At 41.6% G+C, this 26,216-nt stretch overlaps 2 protein-coding genes across 3 annotated transcripts; one reads left to right on the forward strand and one right to left on the reverse strand.

The window, feature by feature from the left end:
* Positions 1–7,263: 7,263 nt before the first annotated feature.
* Positions 7,264–16,307, reverse strand: LOC121615537 (oxygen-regulated protein 1). The gene is made up of 5 exons (XM_041949915.1): positions 15,639–16,307; positions 14,267–14,426; positions 10,001–13,329; positions 9,479–9,961; positions 7,264–9,277 (listed from the first exon to the last, which is right to left on the reverse strand). The coding sequence occupies exons 1-5, from the start codon at positions 16,305–16,307 to the stop codon at positions 7,391–7,393; spliced, it is 6,528 nt and encodes a 2,175-aa protein (XP_041805849.1). The 3' UTR covers positions 7,264–7,390.
* Positions 16,308–19,781: 3,474 nt separating this feature from the next.
* Positions 19,782–25,902, forward strand: tcea1 (transcription elongation factor A (SII), 1). Of its 2 annotated transcripts, none has more exons than XM_041949395.1 (10): positions 19,782–19,962; positions 21,241–21,303; positions 21,393–21,498; positions 22,307–22,409; positions 22,579–22,727; positions 22,878–22,934; positions 23,660–23,814; positions 24,003–24,149; positions 24,459–24,530; positions 25,491–25,902. In XM_041949395.1, exons 1-10 carry the CDS (start codon positions 19,888–19,890, stop codon positions 25,497–25,499), a joined length of 936 nt encoding a protein of 311 aa, XP_041805329.1. In that variant the 5' UTR covers positions 19,782–19,887; the 3' UTR covers positions 25,500–25,902. The 2 variants fall into 2 exon arrangements, with proteins under 2 accessions (XP_041805329.1, XP_041805330.1); XM_041949396.1 differs by having other exon boundaries at positions 22,582–22,727.
* Positions 25,903–26,216: the final 314 nt, after the last annotated feature.

Genomic DNA, 26,216 nt, shown 5'->3' on the forward strand with positions numbered 1-26,216 from the left:
AGAGTGCGCCTGGGAAGGCGTTTCCGAAAACGTCACCTTTTTATGGTCTCCTCCTTATGCAAATGAACCAACGGTGACTTGAGTGACACCATGGCAATCCAATCAGAGAGCGGAACACGCGAAGGTTGCCTTTCAGGTCCATAACAGATCCTTGATGAGAGCGGGTTAAACTATCATTGCGCACAGTAAAGTTAATGTGAGATCTGACGTGTTCTGTCATATCAGTGACATCCTGATGTTCGACCCTAAACCTCAACGTGCGCGAGCTCAAATCACATTTGGGTTATTACGTTCTTAAAGCACAAACAGCACGTGACTGTCAGGAGTTGCAGATTGGGCAGATGATGGTTGTTTGGAGGATTTCTTTTGGATGTTTGCCCAAAACTGCCCATTAATAATGGGAAACTCTGAACAAGTAGCACGTGGGTCTGATCTGCAGCACAGCATTTATCAAGACACAGAAGATTATAAGCTTTTGATGTGATAAAGTGACATTCCCGAGGCAGAAAGATTTCATCCTCACTATCCTGATTTGACATGATGCATTGCTGAGAGTTTCTTCTTCTGATGCATTTAATCGGTGTTTTTCTCAGAGCATCGTGTCATAAGACTCTTCAAAAAATTGTCACCCACCCATGCTAATCTTTTTTTTTTTATTATTAGCTATGGTGTGTGCGCACATGTGTGTGTGCGTATTGGAGCATATTATGCATGCAGTTTATTTTGAGTGAGAAAGGGGAGTACAGTCCAGCATGTGCAAGTCAGCAGCTTCACAGTTGTTAATCACGTTAAGAGAACATCATGCAAGGGACAGAACATGCAAACACATCCACTAATCTACTACACACATGCGTCTTTGATGATCACACACTCGGAAAAAGGAAGAGAGAAGGGCAGAGAGGTTGGGGTGGGGTACAAGTCAAAGTCATCCAACACTGGCAGGTTTGCCGCAGCCTTGGAGGGCATGTTTTCATTTTCTGATCAGATAAGAAGCATATATCAGGTATGTTTGAGGAGCTTTTTCTCTCTTTTTCACTGTCTGCGTCTCTGTCTTCCTCCCACCTCTGCACACAGGGCCTTCGGTGCTGCAGCGCTGCTGACGAGCTGGGATTGTGAAGGGAGACGCAGGGCAGCAGAGCTGAGCCAGTGATACTCTACACCTCTCAACCACTGGGCAGTGGGGCCGCTGGCTGTACTGTGCTATTTGCAAAACACGAAAGAAGAAGCCAGTGCTTCTTCGGAACTGGCTTGGTGATGTTTGTCGACACCATGAATGCACAAATATTTCTTTGAAAGAGATTTTCACATTTTTGCCTTCAGGGTTCGGGTGGCTGCAGTGACTTGAAGATGCCATGTTGCCCCTTTAGATATGACTGTGCAGGGAGAAACCCAGCTACTCCGTCACCTGGTCTGATCTTTGTGAAGCATAAGGCTGGGGGGAAAAGAGTGAAGCTTTAGATGTCAAACTGCTATAAAGTCTGTGTTTGCCTGAGAAATAATATTGACAAGTCAAAGGCTTTTGTTGTCTGAATCCTTAGAATATACTATTCAGTTTACTTACAGTATTCCCAAGATCAACAGAAGATTAAATCTCATAAAGTGCCTACATAAATACCAACAGTAGGAAAAAATACTCCGTTAGAGTATACTTGCATTCAAAATTAAATGCTTTGATTACAAGTTTTGGAAACCAAGTACGCACAAGGTGTTAGAATTAAAGTAGTCACCAAGTAGAATGACTCCTGTCAGTGTTATATTATCATTTCACTTGAAGGCTATTACATATTAATGTGCAACCATTACTTTAATGTTGTAACTGGAGCTATTTTAAATACTTTATAGACTCTGCGTAGTTTAATTTGTATGAATACATCCAATTTACGAACTGATGACGTTTTTTGTGTTAAATCTTAATCTTAAAGCTAGTACAACCTTGTTGAAAACATAAATAAAACAAACATGAGATAATTTGCTAATCCTTTTTGACATATTCTCAATTGAAAACCATACAAAGACAATATACTTAATGTTTAACTCATCAGCTTTATTGATTTTTGTAAATATCTGCTTATCCTGAATTTGATGCTGCAACACGTTTCAAACAAGTTGGGACAGGAGAAACAACAGACTGGGAAAAACACCTGTTTGAAACATTCCACAGGTAAACAGGCTGATTGGTAACAGGTGATAGTATCATAATTGGGTATGAAAGGAGCATTCTGGAAAGGCTCAGTCAAAAATACATATCCCCCTAAAAAAGAATTAAAGAGGTAGCATAAAATGGACAAAACTCAAAGTACAAGTACCTCAGAATTGTGCTTGAGTAAGTGTATTTACTGCTTCTACTACTACTACTCCACCACTGGTGAGGTTTATGGAAAACCAGTGGTGGATGGTGTACTTAGATGTATTATTGTAGCAATAACGCACCGCAAAAATAACCCATTACAAAACAAAGCTCTGCATTAAAAAGGTTACTTGAGTGAGAGTTTGCAAGTATAAGTAATAAAATGTGCTGAAAATATCAAAAGTAGAAGTCTTAGTAATACAGACAAATGGCCCCTCTGAGTGTTTTAGTATCATATATTACATAGTTGGATTATTCTTACTGATGTATTTAGGATCTCACAGCTGTGGTTGGATGAGGTGAAGCTAATTTTAACAACGCATCATATGCTCATTATACACTACTGGTTGTGCGTAAAACTGTAATGGAGTACAAGCATTAAGACACATGAAATGGAAATATTTAAGATACAGTAAAATACAAGTAATTTGTGCTTAAGTACAGTACTTGAGTTGAAGTTATATTTTTTCAGTAGCATGGCACTTAAAGAAGCTATACAATCAGAAATAACAGGGACAGTAGTTAAAGCAGAAAATTAATTACTGTGCAAATGCATTAGCGGTGGTGGTATGATTAAACAGTGGAACCCCAAACCGGCAATGGAAATTCACATGATCAACACTCACTTAGAGGCAGGGGGGCTGTAAAAATTCCTGCTCCCAGGCCCATTATGAGCCAGCTCTGCCAATGTTGGCCACAGAGACAGACAGAGGAGGCTGGGATTGTCACAGACAGAGCAGGGATTGTGTAGTGCTGATCTGTCACCTAACTGCAGCAACAGAATGCAGACAGTAGGCCGTAATTATTGTTTGTAGCCCGGTGTTTGCCAGTGCCACAGTTTCGGCCAAATAGCTCCCATTCTTGGCGATGTTTGGAATTTATCGTTCGGCCCTTTTATTTTTGTTGCTGAGGCTCCTGTTTCTCTTCAGAGCAGCAGCGCTGCAGGGGGAGCTCATTAAAAAGATCGCACAACAGGACCAGGAGAAGAATCAAATAAGGTTCACCATTACTCAGCCTGTAATGGGACAGGGCAGCAGATAAGTTAAATCTTGTTTCTGGGTGTCATTGCTTCAAAACCACAGGCGCTGGGCAGCAATAAGGCAGCCTTTGTTTAATCTCCCATGATGGTGAATCACCGACCCGCGTGCACAGTAGCCATAGCAATCCTACCCAACATTGTTTGCCCAATCGGAAACCCAGACAGGGACAAGATTCGGGGGCTTCCCTGCTCACAGAGATGAACTGTTACACAGAATAAATGATTTATTGTACTTATAATCAGAGTTTGTAGTGTGTAGTTTGCAGCAGAAGATGTCTCCATCTTACATTAGTTTTTTGTTTTTTCTCTTTCATGTTTTTTTTTGGTCTTATAACTTGATTGGCTGCTACAGCATGGCAGATTTAGTGGAGGGAGTGCTGCAGCGGTTTGCTGCGCCTCATTGAGCGCATGGAGATCAGACTGAAGTAAATCACAATGTAAGAAAGAAAAGCTGTAAATCCTGCCGGAGGCCCCCAGTGAGCTTTTGTCAAGTCTGTGTGTGATGGCGAGGTTATTATCAGTGGTGCGAAGTAGCCCTGGACACCAGTGCAGAGGGGAATATTCTTTCTGCTCCACCACATTTATCTGAATGTAAAGATTTTACATAAAAACATATGATAATGCTATAAAATAGTTTACTTGTTAAATATTGAAGCAGCGGTTTTCAACCCTTTTGGTAAGTAACAAAAAAAGCAGTGTGCAGTTGGGGCCCCTTGCCACATTTCACGTGCCTGAGTTGTTAGCGGCTCAACCAAAGAGACATTTGTTGTCTAAACTTTACGATGGCCAAAGAGGTCAAATTTGTGTCAAAATCCAATTTGTGTATGAGAAGTTTGTTTTTTCTTATTTTCTATTCATTCATTCCTTAATTATCTCACAACCCCTCAGATTCATCTTGAGACCCTGCAGAGGGGCCCGACCCTTCATCTGGGAACCTACCTCACTCTATATAAAGCAGTTAAAGCTAGCCCCGCTTCAGCTCGCTAACACAGTAAAATGCTGCATGTTCATTAACGTATCAGTATTAATAATCCAATGATGTCATGCATAATCGTCAGAGGTAGCATTTATCTGCAGAATAAGCTCATACTTGAGGTCTGCTGATCATACTTCTCTAAATTTACTTTAAAAGGGTTTTAAATACTGGGCTACTTCTTGTAATCGAGTACTTTTATATTGCTTTATTAGTACTTTACTCCATACAGGATATTTCTACTTAATATACCGTTGGCTATCATGAGTATTTTTTTCTTAAGCTCCAGTTTTTCTGTCAGTCCAAAGTGAGCAGAGTAAGGACGGGCGTTCGTTTCGGGGAATGCAGCTTCCACTGGATACCTTTAGCCATAGTAACAACAGAGGAATTAAACTGCAGGGGCTGTTTTCCAAATCTCCATAGTGACTGACAAAACCCTTGGAAAGAATCCAGAATGGTCACTCTCTAAAGACCTCTCTTTCACTCTCGCTCTCTGTGTCTCCCTCGTCCTTTGTCTCACTCCGTGTTTGCAGGGAGTGATTGGGTCAGGAACAGGGAGGGGAAACAGGCGAATAATAACCCCCCAGCATTTGCTTCTGTTATTCAGATACAATCATTACGTATGGTATGCCAAATATATAGATTCAAATTCTCAAATGACCCACTGTCATTTTGAGTCATACTTATTTCAAGGATAATATCCTCTGGTCACACATATTTCAAGCCAGCCTGTCAGTGACAATCACATCACCAGTGTCACTCGCAGATGCCTGACTGCACCAGGGGGGCATCACCCGGACTGACTGACAGCTGCAGATGACTCTCTCTCCTCTGCGTACTCACCTGCCTCCAGACTAAAAAAGAGTGAGAGAAACCCATCAAGTGTGAGGACAAAGGAGAAACATACATGGAAGGCACCCGTTCATATTCATAACAGTTTCCAAAGTCAGAATAACACTGTGGTAAATTATTATTTAAAGAGATTTAAATAATCCCCCCGCCGTGTGTGAGTCGGGGCTGGGCTGGAGTTTGGGCTCTGTTGTACTCCAGTTCCAAGAATGAACAGCATATTGTAAGTTCAAGGCTCATTCTGAATTCACGTGGTTCTCTCAGTTAATAACCTTATGAAGGCCAAATGTCACCACAGTCTAGAGATGCTTCGAGGCATTTATCGTAAGTGGCATTATTCACGCCAGTTTGTATCTAAACCACACATGTAATTTCTATGAGACAAGAAATTACTGTTGGAATCGTTTTGTGAAATGGAAAACTGCTTTTAGGTTAAAAAAATGCAAATACAAAAAATGTGTTAGTGTTTAACAAAATCTTAAGTTATAACTGGGCTTCAATCATGGAGTAAATAATGTACATTGATAGGCGTAACGTCAAAACTGCAGCCGAGTCTGCTGCTCCTGCAGACGAATATGTTCTGACACACAAAGCTGCTTTTGAGTCCAAGTGCTTGCGATGCTGCTGTATGTTCAAACCCGGAGCCACTAAGATACAAAACAGGTCAGCGTGACCTCAGCACTGCTGTTCTCTGAGTCTGCAGGTGTTCCCACTTCCACTGCATGAACTGAAAATCTTTTTTATCTTAATGATAAAAAGAGATCTTCGGTCTGTTTTCCCAGGTTGTGACTCTGATGCTGTTTCCCTTGAGAAACAGGCAAAAAATTCATTCATTCAGCATTCAGCAAATTAAATGTTTTTGAAGAGTCTGCAGGGAGTCTGGAAATAACTTTTAGGTTTGTCAAACACTGCAGGTTAAATATTAGAGAGACTGATGAGTACCCCTGTGACCCAAGTGTATGCTAACACACACAGACTGGGGCGACTTCTTTAGGTGCTAAATGCTGCACCACTTCCACCAGCTGGTCACTGCCTCTGATAGTCTTCTCACAGAAATCTGATTCTGTTATTTTAGTTTGCACTGTGCAGTAGTTAGAGGGGCACTTCACTGGTTTTACACTTCAAAGTCGAATTATTAGTAATGTTTTGTAAAACTGCTGAAAACAGTTGTGTTTCAGTTTGTGTTACAAACATTGGATGTGGAGTTAGAAAGACATTTTCATTAAGCAGACAGGGAAAGACAAACAAAAGGTGCTATTGCATGGTGGGAAATGTGAGATCCAGTGTTTTTGGAGCTTGATCCAGACAAACTCAACATATCTTAACCTCTGTTGCATTAATTTTGACTTGTTCTTTTTTCTTTTTTTTTTCATCTGTCTCATGTTGGTCCCCCAACTTTATTACAGCGCAATACTAAATCACTGGGGTGCCCATTGAGTTGTGTAAGTATGGCAACTATAAACACAATTTAAAAATGAAACATATTTTATTGAACATTTTTACAGCCGAAAACATTTTGTCAGAAGCTGCCTTATACTGAAATTAGGAATTTTGTCTCACTTATTTAGATTCATAACTGATATACAGTGATCGTCTGTTACAACCCCGAGAGGAGCTGCAGAGCAACGAGGTGAACATCATAGCACCCGCAGCTGTTTTAGGAAGCAGTAATCTCTGAAAATGCATTGCACATTCTGGAAGATCCCAAACAAGCAAAACACAATATACAACAAGTGACAAAATCTGCTTTCCCTGGCAGATATTCTTTTTGTGATGTATTTCATAATAGTCAATAAGAAACCAATGACTTATGGTACTTGTTATAATAGAAACTACGGTGATGTACAGTCTGGGGCATTGAATCCATTAAAAAAGTTCTTCATTTTGACGATGTTATGTTCCATATTCAATTTTCTAATTCATTTAAGTCAGTCATTTAAGTCAGTCACCAAAAAGACAACATTGAACTTAATGTGCGTAAACTGACATTTTCAACTCTAAACAAGAGGCACAACGCATACGTCTGTAGGGCTGCTGGGGCTGCAAGAAGTTTTTGTTCAGGATTATTTGACAAACACAAAACATCTCTAGCTGCTTTACAACAAAATCATCACATCCAAGACTATAAGCACATGAAGAACCAGCATGTGTGGATATTTCTGTGAAACATGATGTCCTGCTTTTATAATATGGGACAGTATTGGCCACATCTCACGTGAAGGGTGTCCAGGGAGTCCTGGGCTTGCAGTACACTCCCTCCTCCACTAGATGTCCTTCTTGGCTGTGTCACAGCAGACGACTCGCCCTCAGGGTGCACTTTTCTGTCCGGTATTTTAAACTCGACTGATGCAAATGAAGACAGACTACCATTTTTACTTGCAAAGGTTTTGGAAGTGTCAATTGTAGGCGACACCCTGAAGCCTCTTCCTCTGACGCTGCTTGTATCTTTTTTCCCACTTTTGAAACTGGAATCATCCAAGAAGGGGTCTGAATCGCTTCCATGTGGCATGTTGTAGTAGGTGCACTTTGGAGTTGGAGGCTTTGCCATCTCCTCAAGCTCTGATGAGGATATGGCTGCAAGAGGGTTGTGCCGGGTTTTATACTGAGACAGGGAATCCTCGCTGGTGTTCTCCTGACCTGTATCTAGAGATGTGCTATCCACATTACCGTACATTCCCAAGGAGACTGGTGGAGATTTTCTGATCAGGTGATTCTCCTTTAGCAGCCATCTACCTTGGTCGATCAAAACCCCATCCGCTGAGTCTTTTTCTGAGGCGAAAGAAATGCTCTGTGCGGCCTCCGCTGTAGCTTCAGCGTCCGCCTTTTGCGAACTTGCGCCACTGAAATAAGACAGATCCTCCCTCGAGGCTTTAGTGCCTGAGTCAAAAGAAGAGAAACTCCCTCCACTTTTTAATCGGGAATTCTGCAAGGTGTCTGAATTACTTGTAACGTGCAGTTTGGAGTTAGCTCGCTGCATGTTTGTTCTCCCATTCGGGATACCAGTCACATGTCTGCAGACTGGAAAAGGTTTCCGTGAAGCCTCTTCCTCACTCTCTGTGACAATATCTACAGAGTCCTGACTTTTATAGCCTCCACTCTCCGACGTTTCCGGCCTGTAGTCGGACAATTCTGAGGTGCTCGGGCTGCGGAGACACTTTAAGCCGTATGAAATATCCTCTTTACTTTTTGGAATAACGGTAAGTTTGTTTTGCACAACTCGAGCACTATCTGGCTCTATCCTGATGTTCCCCTGAGCATCGTACGTGAATGTAAGTGAAGAGGATTGTAGGGCAGAGTTAACAAAGTCAAGTAATTCCTGGGATATCTCCACTGGATGTGGCAGACTGCTGCTTCTTTCCCCTCCCTCCTCTGCCTCAAGTTCATCAGCTTTGTCTGATCCAATATCTTTATCAAGCTCACACTGACCCTCGGAGGAATACTTGGTTGGCGATTCATTGTCATGTTCTGCTGCGTTAGCATCTACAGCTGCCTCCTCCTCCTCACAGCTACTCTGCTGCTGTAAATACGAGGCCTCCTCCAGGAGGACTTTACAGTCCGTATCAGCAGCAATGCTGTCTGCATCATCAGGGACACTTTCTTCCTCTGCTCCTTCCTTTGATTCGTGCTCTTCCACCTCGTCTAACACCTCACTGAACTCACTACTTTTACTTTCTTCATCATCCTCCCTCTCCTCTTCATCTCGGCTTTGCTCTGCTTTCATGCTTTCTTCAATCTTCATCTCCTCTAAGACTCCTTCCTCTTCTACCGATTCTTCCTCAAGACTGTTTCCTGTTTTCAGCAGCTCTTTCCTGCTCTCCTCACCCTCAGCACGCTCTTGCTCGTCTATATTCTTGTCAGTTTCATCTTCTTCCTCTTCCTCATCTGTGATCACCCTTCCTTTTGTATTTTTTACCTCTACATCCTCCTCTTGTTCCTCCTCTTGTTGTCTATCTTGTTCCTCCTCATCTTCCTCCTCATTGTTTTCCTCACTAACCACCTCAGTTTCGTCCTCTTCCTCATCTTTTTCTCGACCGTCTTTTCTATCATCCTCCATTTCCTCTTCCTCCTCCTCCTCAGTAAACTTGTTCTCTACATCTTTCTTAGAAACCACATCTGCTCCTTCTTCCTCCTCCTCTTCCTCCTCCTCTTCCACCTCCATAACCTCGTTCTCTACGTCTTTCTCAGTTATCGCATCTGTTCCTTCTTCCTCCTCCTCCTCTTCCTCCTCAGTAACCTCATTCTCTCCATCTTTCTCAATAATCGCATCTGCTCCTTCTTCCTCCTCCTCTTCTTCCTCCTCAGTAGCCTCATTCTCTACATCTTTCTCAGTAACCACATCTTCCTCCTCCTTCTCTTTAATTAGGTTTTCAACCTCCTCTTCCTCATCTTTCTCCTCAATAACCTCCATCATTTCCTCTTCCGCATTTTCCTCAACACCTTCCTGTGCTTCCTCCTCTACATCCACAGAAAAAGTATCCGCTTCTTCTTCTCCTTCCTCCTCCTCCTGCACTTCCTCAACATTATTATCTACTTCCTCTTCATCTGTCTCTTCAGTAACCTCATCTGCTTCTTCTTCAATCTCTTCACCTTTCTTCACCTCAGTTTCCCCTTCCTCCCCCTTGTCTTCGTCATCTGCCTCTTCATCAACCTTATCCTCTACCTCTTCTTCCTCCTCTGCTTCCTCAACACCCTCTCTCTCATCCGTCTCAACACTACCATCCTCTCTTTCTTCTTGATCTTCTTCATCCTTGAGCTCATCGGCTGTCTCCTCAATCTCTTCTTTCTCTCCTACATTTAATTCCTCCCCCTCTTCTTCCTCATACAGTGTCACCTCTTCCTCTGTCCCTTCCTCTGCTTTATCAACAGTTTCCTCTTCCTCTTCTTTTCCTTCCTCTGCTTCCCTTTCCTCCTGCCTATTGTCATCCATGTTTTCTTCTGTCGATGGCCCCTCTTCTGCCTCTTCCTCCCCTTCCCTTTCTCCTGTTTCAGTCTCTTCACCAGAGCCATCATCATCTAGCTCTTTTGTATGTCCTTCCTCTCTGTCATTCACCTCCTCCCTATCCTCCCCTACTTGTTCCTCATCTTCATTTTCTTTGTCATCTTTTTCAATCTGTGATATTTCTGATTCTTTTACGTCAGTGCCTACTTCCTGAGCTTTATCAGGTTCTTGCTCTGTCATCGTCTTGGTCTGCTCATTGTCATCTTCATCCTGTTTTGTCTGAGTAATGTCCTCAGCTAAAGTATCAGGCTCCGGTGATTGTTTTGTTTCATCGTTGCATTCTTCAACAAATTTTTCCACGTCTTCCTCGGAGTCTGACAGTCTCTCAGTTTCTACAAAAGTACTCTCCTCTGCAGGGTAAAAACCTTTAGCTTGGATGGTTGAAGAAATCTGTTCCCTGAGGTCTTGCGGCATATTCAGTTCCTCCATCAGCTCGTCAATAACCAAATGCTGATCCTCGAATATATCACCCCCTTCAGAGACCACGTCCAGGGCGAATTCTGTCTCTGAAAACTTGGGAGACAGCGGTTCACTCTCAAGCCTTTCCCTCAGAATCTGGAAATCCTTCCAGCGTTCTCTGAGGTTAGAAGACGCTCTGCTTTGCAGATCCGTCAGACTCGCCCTCTGCTCCTGCTCGTCGTCAATGGCAGAAATCTTCTGCAGGGATTCCATCATTAGCATGGCCTCGGAGGTGCTTCTCGATTGGTTGCCATCTCCCGCTGCAGATCCTGTTAAGACATCCCGCAGAGTCATCACTGATAAGAATGACAGGAAGGCTTTACACGATGAGCCGAACACTGAAGCCACTTGTGTTGGGAAATCAGGAAGGCTGTTGGACTTCTCAAGATTCGACGTCGTGTTGGTGTCAGGCACCCTTCTGATGCAGTGGACTGATGAACAAAGTTGCCGCAAGGCAGGTTTTATCTTTGCATGGGGACTTAAAACGTTGGATGTAGATGAAGATGACTCATTATCAGCGGGAGCGATGGCTTCTGCAGATCTGTGCGCCCTCAGTCTGTTCTCCTGGTGTACAGGATCGACTCTGACACTGGGCATGGAAACGCATAAACCTCTCATGTATTGTTCATTGTGCAGCAGAGCTGTAGCTGGCGCTGCATGGCAAAGAGGTACTGATAGACAAGAAGATGATTTCTTTACAGCATCACCAGGCGATGGATAATACTCATCTAGATTAGTCTGGCATTCAGTCTTTTCATCGGATTCAGAGTCACCACCGATCTGGAACATAACCTTCGTCCGAGGCTCCGATTCATCGGCAATGGCCTCCTCGGTGTGCGGTGCAGGGTCTGGGCTGACTTTCTCCAACCAGCTCTCAACATATTGGTGGATTTCAGAGGGTGAAGGATTGAGAGAAGGCATTGAAAAACTCTCACTCAACTCTGAAGACTTTTTAGGTGATGACGTTCTATTTTCAGTCATGGATTCAGGCTTGCTGATTGTCTTTTTGACAGGCAAAAGAGATTTTTTGGGTTGTAAAATGTCCAACATGTTCTTTTTCATTTGAGGCCTTCCAGTTGGAGTATTTACATTATGGCCGTTATCTTTAGCTGCTGCTTTACTCATGGTTTGTCTCTGAGGTGGGGTCCTTTTCACATTTTCAGTGCTGGCTAATAAGGCTTGCCCTTTCCTGGCAGTCTTTTCCTCCTTACCCACTTTCTTTATTTGATGCTTTTCTGCTCCTCTGCTCTTTTGGCCACTTTTAGCACTTTCTGATGAGCTCAGGCTCTTTTTTCCCACACTGGCACTGCTGCTGAGCTTGTCTGTAGATGAATGTTTGCTATGTTTTGAGGGGCTTATGCTTTCCTTTGGCTTTTTACCTGAGCTGCTTGTTGAAGTCGAATTCTTCTGACTTGGAGCAGGGTTAGTTATCTTTTTCTTCTCACTTTTAGGAGTTTTATCTTTTGTTACTCGCCCCTGTGTTTGAGAGTCTGTTGCTGTTCTGGCCTCGTTCTCAGTCTCTGACTTGCTCGTAATCTCATGTGTTGGAGTTACTGGCTCTGATGACAATGATAACATCTCCTCTTTCTGTCTTTGTAGTAAATAAGTAGTTGAAAAATCTATATCACAATCATTGCTGGATGAACGCGGCCCTGACACAGTGGATGGTTTGCTGTCTGGCGCTGGAGTGGAACCATGCAAAGGTACACCGTCTACGCTATAGTCCTCATTTGCAAAGTAGTTGTCATAGCAGCCTTGACTCTCATAAATATGCATCACAGTCTCTGTAACCTCCATCCCGTTATTCTGTATCTGAAGAACCTCAGCTACTCCCGATGACTTGATGGAGGAGTGGGAGCCTGCCTTTTTCGCCCCTGCAGACGCCGTTTTCCGAGGTTTTGGGATTGGCCTGCTGCTGCTGCTGCTGTGTCTGACAACGCAGTATCCCTCAGTTGTCTCGCCATCAGCCGTCTTCTCCATGTAGGAATAATGTCCCAGGGTGCTCTCTTGAACCCCTGACTCTGTCACCGTCTTCACACTCTCAACAGACGCCGTCTTATTAACATGCCGAGGACCTGGCGTAGGAGTGCGTTTGAAGCCTGCTTTTGCTTTCCCCGAGGCCGTGGATGTGTACCCCTCATATACTCCCCCGTCACTAAAGCCGACGCCCTTTCCAGCTCCAACCGGGTGGTTCTCCTCCTTTGTTTCATCTTCACTGATGCTCGAGGAGTCTTTGGCAAAGGCGTTGTTTGAGTCAGGTGAGCTGTTCCCCGACTCGGAAATCGAGGAACAAACTGTCCTCTTGCTAAGGCTGGAGCGGCTGAGTGTGGTCGTCCAGTGGAGCATCTCCTCCTCTTTAATGGTCAGATGAACTTTCATCTCCACCGTCATGCTGCCGTCTTGATTCACCCGGAAAGACTTTTCAATGTCATCTTCCTGAGGTACAATGAAAGCATGATGCTCATTGCCGATCCTCCCGGTTCCACAGGTCTCTATGGAAGTGTGACGATGGTTGACCTCTGTTTCAAACGATCGGCCGTGGCGATGCAGATGGCTGTTTGCGCTTCCACCTCGAGACTTGTTTACTTGGTTGACAATATATCTCTCTGATGATAAGGAAAAATTCCTTGAGCCTCTTCCACTCGAGAAAGATTTGGTGTTCTCTTTGGTTGGAGGTGTTTGATGATATGAATATGAAAAATGGAAGCGTTTGTGAAAGAGAGAGAGAGAGACAAAGAGAAAAAACTGATTTAAGGACAATATAAAAGCACAATGGAGTATTCACATTGACATTTTAGAAAATAGCATTATTTGCTTTCAAGATGACAGTTTTATTCTACTGTCATGTGTGTCATTTGTTAAAAAGGGAAGCTACAGCCAGCATCCAATTAGCTTAGTGTAGCATAAAGACTGGAAGCAGCCAGCCCAGGTCTGTTCAAAGGTAAAAAAAAAAACAAAAAAACAAAACAACAACCTGACTTCCAGAACCCAGCTGACTTGACAGCCAGCAAAGGAATTCACTGCTGTGGGCTGAGAAAAAGTCTGACACGTCACCATCCAAACAACAAGATAAAAGGTGTCTGTGTTTGTTTGTGCAATTTAGAGTTGCCTGTAGGCAGAGTTTGTGACCTTTGGACAGAGCCAGAGCAGCTGCTTCCCCTCATTTCCAGTCTTTGTGTTAAGATAAGATGTCCTAGCTCTTCATTCTTAGGGTACAGACAGAAGAGTGGTATCAATCAACTTTTCTGACTCTTGCTCAACTTATTCAACAACAAATAACAACTGGATTTCTCATTTGAAGTACACATTAGAAACATCACAGATAAACAGAAGTGATGGGATTGCACTTTCTTCTATCTGTTACGCCACACTGACCACCAGCCTTGAAAAAAAAAAACTTCATAACATGAAAGTTGGTGTGAAAGTCCTCACAGGACAACATGTTTTAATGCTTAAGTCTGGAGACAAAACAAATGTCTGCACAGTGAAATGTTCAACTGTCTGTCAAAGTTTCATTCTTTCTTTGTGTACTTTGCATTTGTAATTATGGAGTATGATATTTTTACATAGCAATTTAGACTAGTACAAAGTAACACTTACGTGATCTGGGCTGCAGCATAGCTGGCTCCATTGTATCCATGTACATGGCTTGTGCCATCTGGCCTGCTCTGTGAAAATTGTAGTTTCCTAATCTGAATGGCTCGTTTCCTGCTGCCACAACTACTCCAGAGCACAGGATGAGCGCTGCAAGACCATCAACCTGAAAGCAGCAGGAGCAGAAATACTTTTCATTGCACGCTCAATGATGGCTGACATTTGTTTGGCTGCGTACTGTCCCAAAACAGACTGGAGATCACAGATGATACAGCACTTCTAGAGGAATAAAATGCATTTAAAGGTTCTCACTACACGTGACCTTTAAGAGAAGGGTTAGGGTTAGGCCTGTTGCTGTTAAAGAACACGTGGGCAGAGGGATTACAGACTGATAACCACCAGGGGGTAGAGATCTTGATAGCACCACTTAGCGCTTCTTGGAATGCTAATAACGTGTATAGTCATGGGGTTAAAGTCTTGTTTCGTAATTCCTGTAACACAATTTACGGTGAAAGTTAAGTGCGCAGCAGTTATTTATTTTAGCTGTGCAGGTCTGTGTACACAGATAGAGCATCTCCCAAAACAAGAATCTAAAAGTCAAATCTACACATCACCTCTCAACAGCTTTCTTCAACCTCACATTTATAGACTGTCCTATTTGTGTGACCCAGACATAGACAAAGTATCTTCAAGGACAACAACTGAGATATCATGGATTCACACGACACGGTGCTAATTGAGAAGTCACAAAAACAACATCCTGTCTCCCAGTTGATCACTTATGCATTTTAGGAAATACACATTTGTTTTCTTGAGACGAGTTAGATGAGAAGATGGATACCACTTTTATACACATCCATTCAACGTGAAGCTGGCGCCAGCAGCCAATTATCTTAGCTTAGCATAAAGACTGGAAACGAGGAGAAACAGCTAGCCTGGCTCTGTCTGAAGGGAACAAAATCCGCCTACCAGCAACTCTAAAGCTCACTCATTAACATGTGATATCTTGTTTGTTTCATCTGTTCAAAGTGTAAAAATGGCAGTTGGTGGTTTTACAGTAGGTGGTGTGTGGTAGCATTTTTAGCTGGGTGCAGGGACTGGTTGCCTGTTTCCATTCTTTATGCTAAGCTAGGCTAACTGGCTGCTGGCTCCAGCTTTACGTGGAAGAGACTGAAATGAGAATCGTAACAATTCTCTCATCTAACTCTTGGCCAACAAAAGTATTTTCTAAAATTTACTGTTATTAACTATTTTTAAACACATTGACCAGATTAAGCTACACCCATTTCACAAAAGAAGATGGTTATGTTTCCAGGAGTTGCCTTAAATTAGCATTAATCCACAAACATTCTCCACTTTCAGTTTGCCAAACACTTACTCTTCTGCCATCTGTCGAGAAGAGTTTCAGCACTGGGAACTGCAGGACCTGGGAAAGGTAATCCAGTAAAGCGTCAAATGTTGGTGCGGTTCTTCTCTGCAACACAATCGTGCGTTTAACGGTGGGATCCCTGTTGTTGATGACCTCGAGTTTCTTCGGTGTCCGTACTGCCACCCTTTCAGTGACCTTCGCTGGCCTGTTGTTGACTTCATTCCTTCTGCCAAACTGCCCAAACTGGAGTCGCTGCCGCTTCCGTCGCCCTGCGCTGAAGGGCCTGGTGGTGTTCCACGGTACCTGTCGTCGGTTCACCTCATCCAGGTTTAATGGCTTCACCCGTTTCTGGTCAGAACACACATATGATCCCCCATCGTGCAAGTCATCTAAAGCCCTAACCACGTGGGTCCCGCGAGGTGTGGTTATGGTCCTCACTCCAAATGGCAGAGGCACTTTCTTGGACAGAGCATCCAGTAGAGCATCAAATGTCTTGAAGGTGCGGGCATTGATGACCATGCGATGCCCACTGAATTTATAGTCGCCACTTTTGTAGAAACATACTCTTTTAGAGGCTGAGGGATCAGAGGTGGGCTGGAGGGGTCGGGAGGGTAACGTGTGCCCGCTGCCAGAGGACAGTTCCTGGGCAGATGGGTCCTGGACAGGTGTGTTGCTCATGTTTTGTGCAAATGGCTAGAAACAAAGCAGAGAGTGCTGATCGTTTGTTACTGGGGTTACGTTCAAGTTATGTTATGTTAAGACTTATGAGTGTCATACGCAAGCTTATTAGACAGGAAGGCTGTGTAAGGTTAAAGATTCAGTCACTTGCAATGGATTCCAATGATAACAAGCATTTAAGGTGGGAAAGAGATGTTAAAATGTCTACAGAAACTTTTCAGACCAGTCCTGCAGTACAATCCACTTCTCCACTGTCTAAAAATGCTGCTTCCATGTTTATCTCTAAGCTCTAATGCTCTGCCAAAAGTAGGTTGTTGTCAAAAATTGCCTCTGTTGGAATCGACTGTAACTAACTGACTTTTCCATCCTCATCTAAAACGTGAAGAGCTCATATGAGCACTTAAAACAACACTGAGAGCAGTGTTCAGCATACATTTATTGTGTTTGCTGTAGGAATTAAGTGGACTAGAAACATGAGGCACAACATCATATATTAACTGAAGAAACAATGATGTACTGTGTGTGGTCAGTGTAAAAATCTTAAAACTTAAATGATTAAATGTCGAGTAATATTCTTTAGCTGTTACATATACATATTTAATATTTTAGCTATATTGGTATATTAATGCAATAATAGATGCTATGGGTGTAGTTGACATTATAGTTGCATAATATCTGTAGCCTAAATACAGCATGATAGAAAAGCGCAGAGTCTCTGTTGTGTAGGCTGATAGTTTCATAAGTTGTATAATATTCTACAGTAAAGCAAACATAGTCTGAGGAACAATGTTTCATAACAGATTCTACATCGTGTTTGTGTGAAATAATAACCACATTGCTACTGTGAACAAGACAAGTCTAACAAGATGTAGTTATTATGTAGCTGTAAGCAAAGGCCATACACACACACACACACATACACACATACATATCAACTAATGAGATAAATCACATGCTGTAGATACTTCAGAAAATTACTGACTGGTAAACAAACATGTCAACAGAAATGTAATGAACAAGACTTACCATATATCTCACATTTCACCTTAATTATGAGAGCTAAAACAACAGGAAGTGTGCATCCGTTATTCCTCTGAGCGCTGGTCAAAGCCTCTCAGCAGCGTTCAAGGGCTATTTTGGGACATGCAACATCATGGCCAATTTGCTTAATCTTTGCTCACACTTAATCAGTATATCAAGGTAAAGGTAACAAAGGAAAGAAACACAAAAGAGCTGTATCACGGCATGCTGAGAAGTTCTACTACCAAAAAAGCAAAAAGGAAATGTTCCCGGAGACCCCTCTGCCTCACAAACGTCTCGCCTGCCATTTCCACGAAAATGCAACGTGAGAGAGGGAGTGAATGGGCAGAGTAAAGAGCTTAATGGGTGCCAGAATAAACAAGCAAATGATAAGGAGGTGGTGAGAGTTCATGAAGGTATATTTCCAGGTCAGATGACATTAATAAATCTTCCCCGCTCCAAACAGATACCACAGGTGGTTCGGACTATTTCTAATTTGCAAGCAGCCTGCATAATCAGATTTGAGAAGTCTTGGCCTAATAGGGATTAGGTTAAAGATTTTGCGCCCTTGCTGACAGCATGAGGTAGAATAGGGTCTTAAGACAGCACTTTTACCACACAGCAGGTAATGGAAATCCACCATTAGATTTTGGAACACACAATATATCCGTGTATGCACTTGCTGAATATGCAGGAGAAGGTAATTAATCAGAAATACTGCAGTTTTGTATCCAAACTCGGAAGGCTAACACAGTATATGCAGAGGTTTGTACCATGTAGCAGACTAGAATTTTGTTCAATGGTAAATGATCATGCATCACGGGGTGGAAGCTGTGTAGCTGCACTGCAGTTGGCAGACAGTGTGCTAATTACCAACTGCTGCTGCCTGAGTAAAAGCTGCTAATACCTCCCCTGGCACGTGCAGCTTGCTGGAAGATGTAGACTGGCTGGTGGGGGGACTGAAAGAAGGGCCTGTCTGGTCAAACAGTATCCAATAGAATAGAAATGTTCCATTACATCATGTGTTCAAAGTGTGAATAAGCAAAAAATAAAAGCATCATTAATATTTTTTCCTGTTTGTTCCCAATACCTCTTGTAAACCAGTGAAAAATAATGTGAATTTTGCCACAATGTTTGACATTTTTGAACTGTATACTGTTTATAATTGGCAGCAGATTGCATTTTTGCTGAAATCATTTGCAGTCATTGCCTAACCTTCAGTTGCTTGGTGGTAATGTCACATGCTGATCTGTTTGGATTAGTAAGATCCAAATTAGTGGGTCAATCAGTGCCACATCAATGTAGCATAAGATCAACAGTGTGCCATCATTGTGGCCTAGATCCTGTTAGTCCAAAGGTCACAGGTTTGATCTGCACAACAGCCATGCCTTCATCAGAAGCCATGAGTGCAACCAAAGTCCTTTAGCAAGACAGGAGCTCTTTCACTGACTGTTAATTACGATGAATAATGCAGTGATGACTGTCGATTGCTGCTCGGAGCGAAACGAATATTTTTACACCCAATGTACCTGCAGCTGACTTGTTTTAGGAATGGAAATGTCAACATTACCTAACAAGAATTACCACTGTGAATGTTCCAACACGAACCTAAATCATTGTTTTTCAATCTTATTGTCTCTTTGACCCATTTCCTGTAGGTCATGAACTGGTCCACCAAAATGTTATCTCTAATTAACATGAATAAAAGCAAAGATCAGAGAAATGTCCAAAAAAATACATATAATTTTGCACAGCATGAATGCCTCTGCTTTCCTATTCTATTAATTGTTGTTGAATGCTAATTGCAGTCCCTCTGACGTATTAGTATTGTCAGAAACAAGGGACCTCCCTTGTTTGAGACAATACTAGGGCTGCAACTAATTAATATTTTCATGATTGATTTGTCTGATTGTTATTTTCTCAATTAAGTGGTTGGTGTATGAACAGAAAAAAGTGAAAAACGTACCATCACAATTTCCAACAGTCCCAAACACAAAGAAGCTATATTTAACCACAGAAAAGACTTTAAAAAAATCAGCACATATCCACATTTGGGAAATATGAAGTGAAGTGATAATTAGGGAAATGTTTAATCTATTAGGCCCACTAAAGCATCCAGCGGCCACTCCATTATTGACACAAGCAGAGATGCAAGTGGCACTTTGGCGCCATCTGACGACGGATAGCGATACTACAAAAATGCATGCTTTGTTTTGGTAAACAAGAGGGCAGATGTTTGTGCATAACCACAGGAAATACGGGGACATATATTTAGATATTCAGAAATATGTGTCCTCTTGTCTAATTAATGCGCTTAGAGATGAAAACCTACTGCTCTCAGCTCTACCCAAGGAAGCTTGGGTTCCGTCTCGATTAACCCCCCCTGAACTCATCATGCATCAACTAATCAGGTCTGCTACACAGTGGAGGGTGCGTGTGCGGCTGTGCGGACCCGGTCCATCAAGTAGACACCGCCGCTTTCACTTCAGTGGCGTGGTCTTTGTCGCGAATTTTCTTTCTTTTTTGCTCCTGATTTTTGGATTCCATCAGATCAGTCAACATGGGCAAAAAGGAGGAAGAGGAGATTATCAGAATTGCGAAGAAGATGGATAAAATGGCGCAGAAGAAGAACGGGGTGAGATGTCTGAGGAGAATGAATGCATACCTGCCCGTCTGCTATGCCGTTCAGGGTGATGTTGATTTTTAGCTAACGTTGGCGCTAATGGACTGTGATGGGGTTAGCTGCCGACTGTCTAGCTAATTGAGCCTCTAGACAGTTCACTCGCTGTCAACACAATAATGCACAAGCTTGTCGTTTCACCAGAGTATTTTTTTCTGGTAACTACAGTGCTACCATCAACAATTAGCTCCACGGCTAATATACGCTACCTGTGTTGACTAACTGGCTAGCCGCAAATAGCTATCTTGCAAGTCTGTTATGTTAACGGTAGTTGCATGGGTTGCTAGCAGTTAGCCACATAGCAGCTCAGAAGTTCTTGCTAGCTTTGCGCCTTACAACGCAATAATATGTAGGATTTAGTCACTGTAAGGTAAGTGAGATTAGGTAGATAGATTTAAAAGTCTGGTGTGAAATTACGCTGTTATTTTTTAGATTTTTTTGTCGTGTTTCGCAAGCGGCTAAGTAGCTAGTCCCTTTAATGTTTTGGACGCTCAACCTTAGCCGCCTAGCAATTGTAACTGTACTAACGCTACAAGTAATATAAGGTAACGTAATAACGGTAATGGGAGCTACGACAAGTTAATTGTTGATTAACGTGTCTATTATCTTCAATTAACCATTTTGTCTTTAAAATGTTAGAAAATAGTAACTAATGCCTATCGCAATTTCATAAAACCTAAAGTGCTAATGTTAAATTTCCAACCAGCAGTACTAAACCAAGAGATATTCAACTGAATATACTTTAAGACAGGAAATGCAGCAAATCATCACATTTGTGAAGCTACCACAATATTTGTCATTTTTGATTAAGAACTCACTTTGCTTATTATTCAGTTGTCAACAGTTTCAGATTAATTTTCAGTCATTTGACTCATAACATAATCAACCAGTTGTTTCCCCTCTAAACATTATTGTTGAACTTGCTAAAATAATTGGCTTTTTTTCCCTACAGACATAGTGCAATAAGTAGTTAACAATCCCTTAAGTAATCAATTTTCTCCAACTCACTTATATCAGAAATATTACTGTCAGTAAACCCTGCAGAATGGTAGAGTATATCTTATGAATCACATGAGATCATAATTGGTGTGAAATGTGACCATACTGATGCATGTCCACGTAGGATTCTGCAAACTAACCAGTACCTACTTATTATATTGTTTTATTTATTGTATCTTTATCATATCTCATGACCTAAAACGTGTCCAAACACCCCTCCTTTCTCCTCTGCAGGCTGGGGCTTTGGACCTATTGAAGGAGCTGCGCAGTGTCCCCATGACTCTCGAGCTGCTTCAGGTATCTTTGCGCATTTCTTCTTAAAGGCTCTTCATCGACACAGGCAGTACTCAAACTCCAAAGCCCGCTGACACAGTGTCTCTCCACAGTCTACCAGAATCGGGATGTCCGTTAACGCCATCCGCAAGCAGAGCACTGACGAAGAAGTGACATCTCTAGCCAAGTCCTTGATCAAATCATGGAAGAAGCTTTTGGGTAATTAGTACTTAAATTCTACCAAGCCAATCACAGTATTATTATATTGTAACCAGTTGGTAACAGCTTTATAAAGCCCAATTTTGGAAAGGCAGATTTCGGTCCCACTGTAAGACATCATTCTCTGGGTACACCAGCTGTCAAAAATGTCCATTGGGAGTTTCTTAAATCACTTGCATCTATTCTCAGCCCACAGTGGTAGTGAGTGAGGTGTTCAGCACCACAAACAAATAAACAGCAGCCAGCAGTTTCATGAAGACATCCACACTGATTTCAAGCATCAGACAGAGAAGATTTAAGTTTTTTAAAAAGCTTACATGTTATGGTGTAATATAGGCATAACATCCTGTCATGATATTGTTCTTAATGTCCAAATTGAAACATCTGGCCATCCCGGTATTTGATTTTTGCTGCTAAAATGACCTTCTTGACATATGTTCATGTTTTCTGTTATGTCATACCTAAGAATACATGAGTTGCAGTTTCAACCCAAAATTTCCATGGGCCACTGTTGAATGTCTTTCTCCTCTGTCTCTCCATGTGTCCTGTCTGTCTCTACTGTCTGCTTTTAATAAAAGCTAAAATGCCCCAAAAATCTGACACTCTTCTATGCGCAGATATTGTAAAGAAATAATACAAAATATTATAGGAAACCACTGAAGGAAAGCTGTGAGGCTGGCATTTCTTTCTTAATGCAGTGCTGTTCAGCTGTCAGGCATATCAAAGAATTAACTTTACAACATTCAGTGCTGGCCTTCTCTTGTGTCTTATTTTCTCACTTCCTTCGTCTTTGTCCCTTGTACTCCAGATGAGCCTGGTGGTGGAGAGAAACCTTCAGATGAAAAGAGGAAAGAACAAACAACACCTGTTGTTTCTCCATCACAGGGAAGCCCAGAGGCAAAAGAAGAAAGGTTAACAAGAAAGATGATGATATATTTTGCTACTTTAAGCGTCACTGATGGTCACCTCAAATGTTTTGCTACTTAGATGTAGAAATGGAAATGTATTTTCTCTGCTTGTCCTCATTTTTGTTTTGCTTCACAAGCTGATTCAAGTTCTCTTCTCTTATTGCTCCCACAGCAGCTCCAGCAGTAACTCCAGCAGCAAGAGCGAGCCCACTGAAGTTACACCCAATACATTAATCAACACCTTTCCTCGTGCCCCCAGCACCTCTGACTCTATCAGGCTCAAGTGCAGAGAGATGATATCCAATGCTCTGCAGGCAGGAGGTATGCCTGTTGTTGTTATAGTAACATTAACACATCTCCAACATAGGAAGTCTGTTATTGTGGTTGGTTACGGTTGGCTTTATTTACAGTATTTTCCAAACATTTTCGTCCACTCTCTGACTTTTTTGTTTGTTTTGTTTTTTCTCCCAGATGATTATATTGCTATTGGTGCTGATTGTGATGAACTCGGAGCACAGGTTGAGGAATATATCCTTTACACTGAATGAAAAACGAGTTTGAAGCAGATGTTTTTGTTACTTCAAGATGTATGTTGCTCATGGAATTTGTTCAAATTTGGCACAAACGTCCACTTGGACACACAAACAAATTAGATTATGGTGGTCAAAGGTCACTGTGACCACACACTAAAAATATTTTTGACCATAACTCAAGAATTATGACAATTATGACAAAAAAAACACTTTTCTGGACTATTCAGCACCTGCCATGGGAATTTGACCACAATTCACATTTTGTTGGTTACAGTATATTATATGAGTTCAGACGGACATGGATGTAAACTGCAACTTCACTGGTGGAGGCATGAAACCGTGAGGTTATAATTCTAGTTTTTGTTTACAGTGATATAAAAACCTTAGAGCTGTGCCTAATGAATATTTTCATTACTTAGTATCTTACTTCTAATCTTAATTTAGTTTTTTAATTACTTTCATAGTCTTTTCATGATCGCGAATCACAATTTCTCCTGCCGAAAGTCATTTGTTTCTTTGGTGTATGTCTTATATCTAGTCTTCCAAAAATACCAAAAAAATCTTCCCATTTGTGAGGCTGAAAACAGTGAACGTTGAGCCTTTTTTCTTGATAAATAACGGAAATGTTTAATCAGTTGACAACATTTCATTTTTAGCACTAAATGTTTCAACACTAACACAACTGATGTGCCCAAGTTAAATTCCTTGACCTGCTATCACGTATCTTCCAAGAGTTTAAGAACACAGACATGAAATACAAGAATCGTGTGCGGAGCCGAATCTCGAACCTGAAGGATATGAAGAACCCTAATTTAAGGAGGACTGTGTTATGTGGGAGTGTAACCCCTGAGCGGATGGCTAAGATGACTGCAGAGGTGTGTTGGCTGTTGGTTTAATCTTAAAGATCCTGATATTGGCACACAGTCAGTAGTTATTCCAACACTGTTCTGAGTGTTTTGAGCGCTTTTACTACCATGTGGGTATAACATGATCGTATCGTATTGTTACACCAGGACCAGATTTAGATTAGTTTACTGAAAGGCATCATTCTTGTGTTCTCCAGGAAATGGCCAGTGATGAGCTGAAGGAAATGAGAAAGAATTTGACCAAAGAGGCTGTCAGGGACCACCAGATGGCCACCACTGGAGGCACTCAGACTGATCTGTTCACCTGTGGCAAGTGCAAGGGGAAGAGCTGCACCTACACACAGGTACAGATTGCCGCTTCATATTAACTGGCAGTAGCAGAAGGATATTATGGTCTGCGCAAAGTAACAGATGTGGTTAGAATCAGTTTCACTGCTGTTACAAACAAGTAACAGCTGGGTTTCTTTCAGCCATCCCGACATAGTCATTACTGCTCCTCTGCTGGAAAAGTTGATATAAGTTTGTGTACTTTGGTTTTGGTTAAAATGACGTGGTGCATTTTATGACTCTGTGCTCATCGAGCGACTTGTCAAGTTTCAGTGTTCACTTTGACATTGCAGCAAATGGTTTGTGCATGTTTTTGTCGTTCCCAGGTTCAAACTCGCAGTGCTGATGAGCCAATGACCACGTTCGTCTTCTGCAATCAATGCGGGAATAGATGGAAGGTACGTTGGTTAATGTGGACTTTGTTGCCTGTTTGAGGTTTAATAGAATTGACTCTTCATGCAGACTGTTTACCTCCACATCTATATTTTAAACCCCACCTGTGCACAACTCATCAATGCTATTCAGCCTTTAAACAGAAACCTGCATACTGGATATTAATGCATACAAATTAAGACTGAATTGAGGAGCCGAGTCATCAATTAGTTAATCAGTGTAAAACATATCTGCAACGTAGCTGCTACTCGATTATCTTTTTATGTAATTTATCCAGAAAATGTCAAAACATTCTCTGGTTCTGGTATCTCAGATTTTAAGATTTGCTGCTTTCCCTGTTTAAAAAATTGTAACTTGAATAACTTGTTGACTTGACTAAAGAAGATATCTGGAGACATAAAACTTGAGCTGTGGGAAGTTGTGATATATGTGATATACTGTATATGTGATGATATATGTGGAATTTTTTTCTCTATTTATATTGACTAAATAAGTTAGCAATTTAATGAAAAAGCTATTGATATACGTATTAAATGCTAACTAAAATATCTGTTACTTGCAGACCATCTACATTTATCTCACACTTTTGTTTTCATTGCAATAAATATATCCACATAAGTTAAAAAATATAAATAGAGCTTGGCAAAGTGCATCTTTCAAGGGTAAATAATAAGATTTGTGTTGCATTTACACCATAAATGTAATCAGTGTAATTTCATTCGAAATCCTTTGTGACATATGCGAAAATAAATGTCTTTCAAGCAATCTGAGAGTGAAATAAATAATAAACTAAAATCCCACATATGATGACAATACAGTGATTGGGTGGAGGTTTTTAACAAAACATCCAGTCTTTGATTTGGAAGTTTTTTTTTCTGCTGTTATTTTATGACTTGGTCATCAGTGCTTAATGTAAATATTGCAATATCTGGGTATTAATTAGTTTTTTTTTGTGTGTGTCCTAGTTCTGCTGAGTCTGCAGGCATTTCCACGGCACTCGGACAAGTAGCAAAATTCCTGGACCAGGTTCTGTCTCTCTGCAACAGATTGGAGCTTTGCATTCTGTGGTACATGGTACGCACATGCCATACAAAGATGCCACTGCGGTTACCGTTTGAGTAAATATCCTGTTCATAGATTGAGCTCATTGTCAGTTCCCCCGACTCCCTCCCCCCAAAAATCTTTTACTATTGTTATTAGTTGTTTCTCACTGTCAGATATATGCGATCAGTCTTGTCTCATTCTCTTTTATCTGCATTTTTTATATGTAGTTTTAACACTTTGGACAATGTCGTTTTGCGTTCCCCTCACAACATTGCATCATTTTATTTAATTTCCCAATAAAGTGTAATCCATTTGATTAAAAAGAAGTGCTTTTCATTACTCTTCAGTCTCTTCTGGTTATATGAATCTTGAACATAATAGGAACAGTGTGTGTGTGTATGGAGGAGTAGTATACATTTGTTATTGGTGGAATATTCATCACATCAAAGTGAATTGCTGATGTATGCATATTAATCTGTGCAGAGACCGGATAATGTCATTGGCTGAACCAGAGAAGACACACAATTGTTTCCTTTTTTCTCGAGGCTTTTTTTTTTTTTAATTGCCAGGTGCAACCACTCTTATGTTGGCAAACAGTTGTGCTGCATCACCCTCAGACAAACTGAACCCAGACCAGTCACACAACT

Source organism: Chelmon rostratus, chromosome 12, assembly GCF_017976325.1.
Source record: "Chelmon rostratus isolate fCheRos1 chromosome 12, fCheRos1.pri, whole genome shotgun sequence".
NCBI classification, from domain to species: Eukaryota; Metazoa; Chordata; class Actinopteri; order Chaetodontiformes; family Chaetodontidae; genus Chelmon; species Chelmon rostratus.

Coding starts and splice junctions, on each gene's coding strand:
- LOC121615537 (XM_041949915.1), bottom strand. CDS start 16,307: ATGAGCAACACACCTGTCCAGGACCCATCTGCCCAGGAACTGTCCTCT. Junction 14,427..15,638: donor TCTCGACAGATGGCAGAAGA/GTAAGTGTTTGG, acceptor TGCTGCTTTCAG/GTTGATGGTCTTGCAGCGCT. Junction 13,330..14,266: donor TATGCTGCAGCCCAGATCAC/GTAAGTGTTACT, acceptor CTCCAACCAAAG/AGAACACCAAATCTTTCTCG.
- tcea1 (XM_041949395.1), top strand. CDS start 19,888: ATGGGCAAAAAGGAGGAAGAGGAGATTATCAGAATTGCGAAGAAGATG. Junction 22,728..22,877: donor CAATGCTCTGCAGGCAGGAG/GTATGCCTGTTG, acceptor TTTTTCTCCCAG/ATGATTATATTGCTATTGGT. Junction 23,815..24,002: donor TGGCTAAGATGACTGCAGAG/GTGTGTTGGCTG, acceptor TGTGTTCTCCAG/GAAATGGCCAGTGATGAGCT.